The sequence below is a fragment of the Salmo trutta genome, chromosome 15 (assembly GCF_901001165.1).
Source record: "Salmo trutta chromosome 15, fSalTru1.1, whole genome shotgun sequence".
NCBI classification, from domain to species: domain Eukaryota; kingdom Metazoa; phylum Chordata; class Actinopteri; order Salmoniformes; family Salmonidae; genus Salmo; species Salmo trutta.
Window position 1 is genome coordinate 10685189 of NC_042971.1, and position 12169 is coordinate 10697357.

The 12169-nt window shown below is 43.6% G+C and overlaps 1 protein-coding gene across 1 annotated transcript in view; it reads left to right on the top strand.

The window, feature by feature from the left end:
* LOC115149625 (teneurin-2-like) overlaps window positions 1–12169 on the top strand; it is a 125818-nt gene that overhangs the window by 65285 nt on the left and 48364 nt on the right. Inside the window, exon 2 of the mRNA XM_029692576.1 lies at window positions 3470–3746. Within this exon, the coding sequence (XP_029548436.1) occupies window positions 3527–3746 (220 nt within the window). The 5' untranslated portion in view covers window positions 3470–3526. The remainder of the gene's footprint in view (window positions 1–3469; window positions 3747–12169) is intronic.

Sequence of the window (12169 nt, forward strand, 5' to 3'; positions counted from 1 at the left end):
GATCTGGAGAGGAGTACCAAAACATTTATGCAGCATTGAAGGTCCCCAAGAACACATTGGCCTCCATCATTCTTAAATGGAAGAAGTTTGGAACCACCAAGACTCTTCTACAGCTGTCTGCCCAGCCAAACTGAGAAATCAGGGAAGAAGGGCCTTGGTCAGGGAGGCACCTAAAGGACTCTCAGAGCATGAGAAACAAGATTCTCTGGTTTAATGAAACCAAGGTTGAACTCTTTGGCCTGAATGCCAAGCATCACATCTGGAGGAAACCTGGAACCATCCCTACGGTGAAGCATGGTGGTGGCAGCCACGTGCTGTGGGGATGTTTTTCAGCTGCAGGGACTGGGAGACTAGTCAGGATTGAGGGAAAGATGAACGGAGTAAAGTACAGAGAGGCACTACAGAGGGTACTACAGAGGGTAGTGCGTACGGCCCAGTACATCACTGGGGCTAAGCTGCCTGCCATCCAGTACCTCTACATCAGGCGGTGTCAGAGGAAGGCCCTAAAAATTGTCAAAGACCCCAGCCACCCCAGTCATAGACTGTTCTCTCTACTACCGCATGGCAAGCGGCATCGGAGTGCCAAGTCTAGGACAAAAAGGCTTCTCAACAGTTTTTACCCCCAAGCCATAAGACTCCTGAACAGGTAATCAAATGGCTACCCGGACTATTTGCATTGTGTGCCCCCCAACCCCTCTTTTTACGCTGCTACTCTCTGTTTATCATATATGCATAGTCACTTTAACTATACATTCATGTACATACTACCTCAATTGGGCCGACCAACCAGTGCTCCCGCACATTGGCTAACCGGGCTATCTGCATTGTGTCCCGCCACCCGCCACCCACCACCCACCAACCCCTCTTTTACGCTACTGCTACTCTCTGTTCATCATATATGCATAGTCACTTTAACCATATCTACATGTACATATACCTCAATCAGTCTGACTAACTGGTGTCTGTATGTAGCCTCGCTACTTTTATAGCCTCACTACTGTATATAGCCTGTCTTTTTACTGTTGTTTTATTTCTTTACTTACCTATTGTTCACCTAATACCGTTTTTTGCACTATTGGTTAGAGCCTGTAAGTAAGCATTTCACTGTAAGGTTGTGCTGTATTCGGCACACGTGACAAATAAACTTTGATTTGAGATCCTTGATGAAAACCTGCTCCAGAGCACTCAGGACTTCAGACTGGGGCGAAGTTTCACCTTCCAACAGGACAACGACCCTAAGCACACAACCAAGACAATGCAGGAGTGGCTTCAGGACAAGTCTCTGAATGTCCTTGAGTGGCCCAGCCAGAGCCCTGACTTGAGCCCGATCTAACATCTCTGGAGAGACCTGAAAATAGCGTTGCAGCGACGCTCCCCATCCAACCTGACAGAGCCTGAGAGGAACTGCAGAGAAGAATGGGAAAAACTACCCAAGTACAGGTGTGCCAAGCTTGCAGTATCATACCCAAGAAGACTCAAGGCTGAAATTGCTGCCAAAGGTGCTCAGTACAAGGTACTGAGTAAAGGGTCTGAATACATATGTAAATGTATTTTATTTGTAATAAATTAGATTTTTTTTCTAGAAACCTATTTTTGCTTAGTCATTATGGGGTATTGTGTGTAGATTGACCAGGGGGAAAAAATGATTTAATCAATTTTATAATAAAGCTGTGTGGCAAAATGTGGAAAAGTCAACGGGTCTGAATACTTTCCGAATGCACTGTATACTATAGTACCCTCGAACTCAACTTTGGACCTCAAAGCCAGTTCCACTGCTTTCTTTCATTGTTCCCCTATAATAAAAAAAAGGTGAGGTGGTTTTGCAGACTGTAGTGTTTTTGCAGACATCACCTCAGTATTTACAATTGTATTCTACAACATTCTATAGTAAGTAAAACACATGATCGGGGGATACTACAGTGTGTAGTATAGTATTATACAGGAAACTACAGTTTATTACACAATTAGGACACACTCTCCCACTATGGTAAGTACTGTAGTATTCTATGGTAAACGGTAGCATTTTTTTCATGTGGGTAACCAGTGACCGCAAGCAAGGTTTGCCGGGGCCATAGTACATGAGAGAGATCTACATAAGAGACACTGTCCTGTATGTGTCATCATGACTCACTTCTTGCCTATTGTTGAGTGGGTTAATATTGTCAGTCCAGGTGAGTGTCAGCGTTTACCACTTACCATGATGAGGCCTTTGTGTGTGTAAATACTGCTGGTAATCAATGCCCAGAGTGGAGATTCCTCTTGATATGTAAACACTTCAAATATAACTTATTAAAAGTATTGATCTGCCCTCAGCTACATGCCCTGTCAGTGGAATTAAAAGGAAATGTTTAAAAACTTCATATGCAAGCTATTATCAATAGATTTTTCCTTTGTTTCCTGTAAACATTTTGAAACTACAAAATATTAAATGAGAGAAGCAAAGTGTTCTTTCATATGCTGGTTGTTGAAGTGTAACAAAGACAAGTGTAACAAGAATCTTTCCACTTTTTATGCCTATGCCTGTGAGCTTCAAATAGTACTCATTGTTGTACTATTCTTTTGTGCAGTTCATCTGAACCTGTTGCTGTGTGAACATTGTTAAGATGGATAGCAAAAGTGTTAGTTTTGTTCTAATCAGAGGTCTACTATTCAAAGGGAGATGCATTATACTACCTGCTCTCTGACGCCATAGTTTCCTGCTTCTCAGCTGCTGGTGGTGGGGTGGTGGTGGTTGTTGTGAGGCCTTGTCTGGGCCTGGCTGGTGTAGCACAGCCTCAGCCTCACAGACAGATGCAGAGTGGGCTGGTATCAACGAGCGTCTGGACGGAGGCCTCCTCCCTCCAGCAGAGCCTGCTGGCTATGATTCTCCTTCTCTATCTCCTCACTGGGGGAGTCAGAACAGAACTAACTCACTAAGTGATAATGAGCCTGAGACACAGTGAAGCTCCCCAGTCCTGATCCCACCTGCAGAGACTGCCTGCTCACCGTGTGAGTGGGAGAGTGTGTCCTGACTGTGTTCTGACAGTGTAGTCAGTCAGGTGTTGATTGTGTTGATGAGTGTATCTCTTTAACCTCAGCAGGAGATTTGGAATGGGACAACTCCACCAATCCCCATGGGGCTCCCATTCTGTGTTGACTTGACGTCTCCAAAATAGATTTTCACTGTTAAATACTTGTTTGGTATATTTCTTTCCATTTCTTCGGAAAGAGCATGACTCTCACCGGCAATGTAAGGGACTACATGTCATTGATAGATACTAAAGTTAGGTAAGGTACTTAAGACAACACTGTGTGGTGGCCCAACATAAGATTTGAACAAGCATAGTTTTCAGTCCAGTTCTTTTTCCTCTGTCTTGCAGTCCAGTTCAGCGTGCTCTTAGTATTCTAGGAAGTGAACGTGTTACTTTGATGTGTCAGTTTTCATGCATGCTCTGCTCTCTCTCTCTCCCTCGCTGTCACCCCCTAACAGGTGAGCACATCAACCTAAGCCAATCCCCTCAGAGCATCTACGCCGGTCGCCGTGAAGATGGACACAAAGGAGCGGCGGCACTGCTCCCTGACCCGGGGCCGCTGCAGGAAGGACTTCCACCATGCCATGGCGTCCCTGGAGCCCGAGGAGTGCCGCGTGGCCACCCAGAAGTCCTACAGCTCCAGCGAGACGCTCAAGGCATACGACACGCGCCTGCGCTACGGGGGCTGTGTGGCAGAGCTGGTGCATCACGAACATGAGGAGTACGTCCGCCAAGGTAAGCTCTACGTTTCTGTGTCGGTCTCTGTCTCCACTGACCGGGGATTTATTTCAATACGTTCTCTTCCGTTTTCACAAGATTTAATTTTTGTCCAGTCCGCAGCTTCTTGATAATGTTGTAATAAAGGGAACCTCCCACGGTCTCTGTCATGATGTGGGTCTAGTATTGGGCGGGATCCAGATTTCCATCCCTTCATACTAGAGCTGGGCAAAATGGACAACAATCCATATCACAATAAATTGCCTGAATTAATGCGATCACGATAAATAGAACGATAAGTTTATAACATTAATGTGCACCACAGTTTTGTTTATTATTCTTTAATCTACTAGTACTAATTTGATGGTTGTATCCATCAATTGTCCTATTAACAATCACCCATATTTGCAAACTAGTATAGGCTACTTATTGTACTGAACGATATCAGTAAAATGCTTGCAATAAGTGATCGGTGTGGTCAGTGTCAATACTTTTTGGTTTATCATCCCAGCTCTACTTCTTACCATTCCTACACCATACCAGGGTATACACTATTACCGGTAGTGAACACAAGGGGTGCTATTTCTTTCCAAACTTTTTTATGCCTATTCACCAAACAGATGTTGTGGCTGTAATTCATTACTATTACCATATTATGCTTAATGATTCTGATGAAAATACCCTCTTTGTCTTTATCAAACTAATGTTTTTGCATATTTTCAGTGTGGAACCTACGTTTAGCGGGGTTATAGCCGAGGCGAACCAATTCTAAATGGCACTTGCAGTTCGCTAAGCCGCTTAAGTAGAAAATAGACAGGATGCAATTATTCCAAAACTGCAGCTCATTTTTGGAACACATATTTTCATACTTCAATCAACAAGTCCATTTTACGTTTGTGATAAAGCTGTCATCACTTGGCAAGGAATATAGCTTATGTATCCCATCACTTAGATACGTTTTTCTAGGAATGTATTTATGTAGGCCTAACGGGAGCTTGTCTGTGCACTCAGCATGCATGTGTGGAGGGAGCGGTCGGAACGCAATTGATTGAATGAGACACAGAGGGGAAAGGAAATTTAGGGTGAAAAACGGTGTGACGCTTGGCTTGGGGTCTTTTTTGTTGTGCCCCCCAAATGCACATGTTCAAATTGAACACAAATTAACAATGTCTTCAAGACACATTTTCACTTGCCTGTTTGGGCAGCCACAAAGCATATTCCACCAAATAGTTTTACAGTATTTGAAAAAATATCAACTCAGCAAAAAAATTATGCAAAATGGGGCAGCGCTAGGGGCGAGTGAACTGGCATCTAGATGTATGTTAATTTCCATTTGCTCAAAACATGAGACATCTGTGGCATTGTCTTGTGTGACAAAACTGCCCATTTTACAGCGGCCTTTTATTGTCCCCAGCACAAGGTGCACCTGTGTAATGATCATGCTGTTTAGCTTCTTGATATGTCACACCTGTCAGGTGGATGAGTTTTTTTTCATTGCAGGCAATCTCAACGCTGTGCATTACTGGGAAGACATCCTCCTCCCTCATGTGGTACCCTTCCTGCAGGCTAATCCTGACATGACCCTCCAGCATGACAATGCCACCAGCCATACTGCTCTTTCTGTGCGTGATTTCCTGCAAGACATGAATGTCAGTGTTCTGCCATGGCCAGTGAAGAGTCCGGATCTCAATCCCATTGAGCACGTCTGGGACCTGTTGGATCAGAGGGTGAGGGCTAGGGCCATTCCCCCCAGAAATGTCCGGGAACTTGCAGGTGCCTTGGTGGAAGAGTGGGGTAACATCTCACAGCAAGAACTGGCAAATATGTTGCAGTCCATGAGGAGGAGATGCACTGCAGTACTTAATGCAGCTGGTGGCCCCACCAGATACTGACTGTTACTTTTGATTTTGACCCCCCTTTGTTCAGGGACACATTATTCCACTTCTGTTAGTCACATGCCTGTGGAACTTGTTCAGTTGATGTCTCAGTTGTTGAATCTTGTTATGTTCATACAAATATTTACACATGTTCAGTTTGCTGAAAATAAACGCAGTTGACAGTGAGAGGAGATTTCCTTCTTTGCTGAGTTTAAATATTTTAAAGACCAAGTTTTGACATCCATATCGAGTATTCATGTCCATCCCTACCCCAAACCAATACAGTTTTTTGGGACGGTTGTGAAAATCATACCGTCTGTATTTCAAAATATCCTGGTATACAGTATACCGCCCAAGCCTATGCGTCTCTCTTTTCAATCACCTGCGCGTCATGCTCTCCAAACCCCAGACTCACCTGGTCATCTGTGGCGCTGTAGGATTTCACACTACACAAGGATGTTGTTTTCTATGGAAGAGATTAAGGGGAGTTTCTGGTTATTTTCAGTAAAAAATGCCAGTCCAGACTCACTTTCCTGGTCCACAGAGTGTGGATTATTCATTCTTCCTTCACGGGGTTGGACAAGCAATGACCCTTAACTTTCTCTCTCTCAGAATATTCAGTAGCTAACTGCGCCCTTTCTAATTCAATTTCACAGGATACTAAACCCATGCGAAAACAATTGCAAAAAAGGCTTTTAACATTCCCGTCAGTTTGTCAATTAAAAACTGGGTGACAGATGTGCTGCTTAGATTGGATCCAGACTAAAGCCCATCAATATTAATTTGAGGATGAAAACGTGATGAGTGACAGGTTGGGCCTGCTCCTACATTGTATTTTGTCTACAAAACGTTATTATATGCACAATGCTGTAGCTCTCACGTTGATTAATTTGATCAAACACATCTCTGTTGGGCTCATGAAAACACACAGTCAGATGGTGGTCAGGCGTATTAGTGTCTGGGAGGAGAGATAAGCTACATCATACACAGGCTGCTCCTGGCCCGGACACTTAGCGGGGAGGAATCGAAAGGAATACTGCTGGCTCCCTGCACCTACAAAGTTTACATCTAGAAAGTCATTGAAACATAGCATAGACAAACCCTGTTGGTCAAAGTCTATCACTCTTTCTCCTCTTCCCTAACGAATCATGGGAATTCATTTCTAAACCTTGCTTAAGAGGAACAAAATATTTGAATATCGTTCTACTTTATTCAAATGGGTAACAAAAGTAATTCCCCAAACAAAGACAATCAGTTGCATAGCTGTGTCCTAACACTTGTCTGTAATCGTTCAGTACTGTTTGTGGAAATAATCAATTGTATACAGTATATGCCGTTTAGCAGACGCTTTTATCCAAAGCGACTTAGTCATGCGTGCACACGTTTTACATATGGTGGTCCGGAGAATCGAACCGACTGTGGTTTTCAGCCCTCTCTTGACAGACAGACACCGTGGCATACACACTGCTGCCTTTTAGATGTATTTTATTATAAGTAAGTAGCACTAATTCAAGTCAAAGCAGAAGGCAGACACTTCCAGATATTACATAGAAGTTCTCTCTCACTTTGTTATTAATTTTTAACATGAAAAATGTAGTGTGACTTGTACTGAGTTCACTACCATTGTATGACCTAGGTTACGCTATTGTCTTACACAGTACAGTAATTCAATGGGTGCAGGTTTTATTATGACATTTTAATTTGACCCATTCTAAGCGGTTGCCTGTGGTTCTCATATGTGTTTGCTGTGGAATTAACTGCTAAGACCTCACACAGAACTGCATTGCTCTCTCTCTCTATAGCATGGTTCAGTGTTCCCTGGGAGATGAGCTCAGGTAGAGATCAAAGGAAGAACAAAGACAGGTGTCATGCAGGAAGGAGTCTCTGGGTTGAATATGCAGCTCTGGAGAAACCTACTGAGGATACTAAACAGTCTGCCTACCTCACCCAGAGCCATAGCTCACCTTGTCCTCACCTCACTCTCACTCAAACATCACACAAGCACTTTCCTCCATGGATAGACTGTACCATGGAGAGCAGGTGTCACCTGATGAATATGAGAATTGAGGGCAAGAGAGAGAGAGCGGAAGACAGAAAAAGAGACAGAATGCACCAGAACTTTAACACAACTGCTTGAGACAGACTTCGTGAAGTTTCTGCTGCCATCTGATCCAATTTCTTGCAAAAAGGTCTCTTAGGGACACATGCTCGTTCTTACCCTCCACCCTCTGTTCCCTCTATTCACCTATTCCCTGGCAGGTGATGTATCATTAGTCACCGAGATAAATGAGGACATAAAACTGTCCGCGTCTACAGCTTGAACACTGCAGTCCGGGTTCAGATGTGTGTGTGTGTGTGGGCCTGCGTCAGCCACAGCCATATGGTTGGGGATATCAGGTAGAGCAGGAGAGGCTCATAATGACCCTGGCCTGATGAGAATGCACGCCGTCTCAGCGACGGAGAGCAGAGCCAACCTCTCCATCAAGAGCAGTTTGGCTCCATGCAACATCTGGTGTCATGCACTTCTGCTCCCCGGTTCAACCATTACCAAACCCGGCTCAACCATTACCAAACACGGCTCAACCATTACCAAGCACGACTCAACCATTACCAAACACGAATCTACCCAAAACACGGCAATGTCGTTTGTTCTCATTTGCCCGCATTGTTTGTTCTGGGTCTTTATCTTTGTGCGTGCATGTGCCCTTCATGTTCCAATGGAATCCTGAACATAATATAGGCATTTTACAATAAAGCCTCATGTTAAAAGCCATAAATAGAGGCCTAAATAAACAGAATCCACAGTACTGATTCTTTGGTTATGGTAGAGTACAATTTCGAGGGGTGTAGACAACAAAATATAATCTTGATACAGAAATAGAGCTGGGACAGACTCGAGAGATAACCGGCGGAAGATAGAGCCATTACTATTGTGTGAATCCATAGTGACGCGTGTGACCACTTGTTAGATGAGTTGTCATAAACAGAGATGATAGATCATTTTCATTGTCGAGGGGAGCGTTTGTCCTTTGGTTTAAGGAGCTGTGTGCACGAGCTGCGCAGACTAAGATTGGGATGTAATATTGATGGGTTTGTGGCTGCTGGTGTGCTGTCTTTGTCTGGGAGAGACTACTGGAATATGAATGAGCCTTAAGGGGGAGGAGGATGGGGTCTGGGGCCAAACAACATGAGTGTGAGGAGATGGTGAGCGGTGCGACGCGCCAGGACAGGTTTCCCAGAATACCAGATCATGGCCATGCCACTGTGATCTAAAGAAACAGCAGAGTGCAGGAGACATACAGGGCTGTCTATTTGTTCCTGTCTTTCAGTGGGTTTCTCTCTGCCTGTATATCCACCTCAAAGGCTGTTTGAGTGAATGTGCATTGTGTAGGTGCAGTAGGCCTAGAATACGTGGACATAATGAGATTGGCTACCCACTGATTAATTTCAATGCTCATAGTAATAGGAGCATGCCGCAATGGCAGGGGACTGGATGGTGAAATAGTGAGATGACATTTGTAGGTCAGTGCGAGGGTTTAGTGTGCGAGGGCACAGTTTGGTTTAACTACTGTAGCCCTCGGAGGCTGTGTGGTGCTAGTTTGTTAATTCAATTAGTTCCATCACAATATACTCTCAGCTCTAGTGCACAGATTGTGATCTTTCACCCTTCTCTCTACATAAAGCACCAGCTGCATAAGTCACCTCAATAATCAACAACATTTATTTCGTCTTTTCTCCTATTTTTTAACTATTTGAATACAAATGTGAGAAAGTAACTACTTTTCTGAAACTATTGGATTGGCTGTTCAACTAATGGCAGGGCTGTATCTGGCAGGACTATATTTTTTATTTATTTTTACTTTATGTAACCTTTATTTAGCTAGGCAAGTCAGATAAGAACAAATTCTTATTTACAATGATGGTCTACCGGGGAACTGTCTTGTTCAGGGACAAAACAACAGATTTTTACCTCGTCAGCTCTGGGATTCGGTACAGTAATCGTTCGGTTACTGGCCCAACGCTCTAACCACTAGGCTACCTGCCGCCCCCATGGAAAGGCATTTTGAATATAGAAATAGAATGAATAGAGCACACACAATCACCTATACTATTCCAATCTATCTGACAGTCATATTTGATCTTCACAATACATTTATATCTGAACATTTAGTACATTTCCATTCTCCTGAATGTCCATTGCCCCAGGTGTATATAATCAAGTCCAACTAATTAACCAATGACATGTTGTATATGTAACAGTGTTGCTTCCGTCCCTCTCCTCGCCCCAACCTGGGCTCGACCCAGGGACCCTCTGCACACATTGAAAACAGTCACCATCAAAGCATCGTTACCTATCGCTCCACAAAAACCGCGGCCCTTGCAGAGCAAGGGAAACAACTACTTCAAGGCCTCAGAGCGAGTGATGTCACCGATTGAAACGCTATTAGCACGCACCCCGCAAACCATTTCACACCGGTTACACTCACCACTCTTTTGACCTCCTCCTTTTCCGCAGCAACTAGTGATCCGGGTCAACAGCATCAATGTAACAGTTTTGCTTCCGTCCCTCTCCTCGCCCCTACCTGAGCTCGAACCAGGGACCCTTTGCACACATCGACAACAGTCACCCTCAAAGCATCGTTACCTATCGCTCCACAAAAGCCACGGCCCTTGCAGAGCAAGGGAAACAATTACTTCAAGGTCTCAGAGCGAGTGACGTCACCGATTGAACCGCTATTAGCGCTGTCATGATATGGCCCTTTCTGTGTCTAGATCGTGGCTTCCCCCTCTCTCTTGCTCTCTCCTACACGAGGTTCTGTTATCTCAGGTTGTAAATTCCTGGCGGAGACTCTTTCCCCCTGGCCATGCAGTATAGAAAGAGACAGTTTCACAGCAGAACAAAGGAACTTCTACTACCTCACAGAATGTGAGACCTGAACAATATCCATGTTATGGAGAATGTGTAAACAGTCAGTGGAGAAGCCAGCTATGACCCGGTCCATTTTGTTTCATGTTTGTGACCTCATGAAAGACAATACAGCCACATTACCATAACTCTGTTTATACAGGTGCCTCCGTTATGAGGTTTCCATCTAATTATTGTATAAAATGAATGAGTAAAGATGAAACTATTTGTGAAATGATGTGATGTTAAACCTTTAATGTGAGAGAATTGTATTCCCTTTAAAGTTTGACTAAGTCATTGGCCCGCCCCCGTGAGCACAGACATGATCAGGTGTCATAGAACTGCCTTTTCTATTGTTACGAATAAAACCCCCTCCTGAGGAAATCCTCAGTAGACCACACATACCTCGGTGTAAGCTGAGGTGGCATAGGTTTGAGTACCGAATACCGACAACCGCCGAAAAATCTATTCTATGAGAATATTTCTGAATGGTACTCTGAAGTATCAATTCTAACCACAAAAATACTTTTATCTTCAGGGAAACAGAAAGAGAGAGAGACTCGGATGAACTCTCCAGCAGACGGACCGGATTCCAACAGAAAAGATCACGACACATGGGCGTAAATATATATTGATTGCAATTATTCCCGAATGAGTGAGCGTTCATGTCCAAAGGATTAGCATTTAAATTAATATAGTTATCAACTGTATGTAGTGATCCCTTTTGTATTTCCCGCTCTTTCTCAGTCCACACCAACTCCTCTTTGTCCACCAAGCTGTCATATCGGCTTAGCCCATTAGGGAATCTTCCCTATCATTAGTTAGTAACATATCTACTGTTTGTTTGTTTATGCATTTCTGTGATTATTTAGTTAGTTAGTTAGTAAATAAATGATTAAGCCAATTGGTGTATGGATGATTCATAGTAAAGGCTGGGTTTGTGTAGATAACCGACAATTTACGACGTTTGGAATGAGACTGACGTGAGGTAAAGAATTATTCATTAATAGAAGACTAATTAATCAGATATTAAAATATCTGAAGAGTTATATTTGGAAAATTATAACTTTGTAATCTGAAGATTTTCCGTGGTGCCCCGACTTCCTAGTTAATTACATATACATTATTTAGTTTAATCGCGTAATAATAATTACAGAGAATTGATTTGATAAAATAACATCTTCGCTTTTAATGATGCCAAAGACACGACAGCGCTCCCCGCTAACTAGCTAGCCATTTCACACCGGTTACATACAGATACTTTTGGTCATGTGGGGTATGTGGACACCTGCTCGTCGAACATCTCATTCCAAAATCATGGGTATTAATATGGAGTTGGTCCCCCCCTTTGCTGCTATAACAGCCTCCAGTCTTCTGGGAAGGCTTTCCACTAGATGTTGGAACATTGCTGCACGGACTTACTTCCATTCATCCACAAGAGTCTTAGTTAGGTTGGGCACAGATGTTGGGTGATTAAGCCTGGCTCACTGTCAGTAATCCAATCCATCCCAAAGGTGTTCGATGGGGTTGCCTGCCAGTCAAGTTCATCAACACCAATCTCAACAAACCATTTCTGTATGGACCTCGCTTTGTGCATAATGGCATTGTCATGCTGAAACATGAAAGGGCCTTCCCCAAACAACCACAATGTTGGAAGC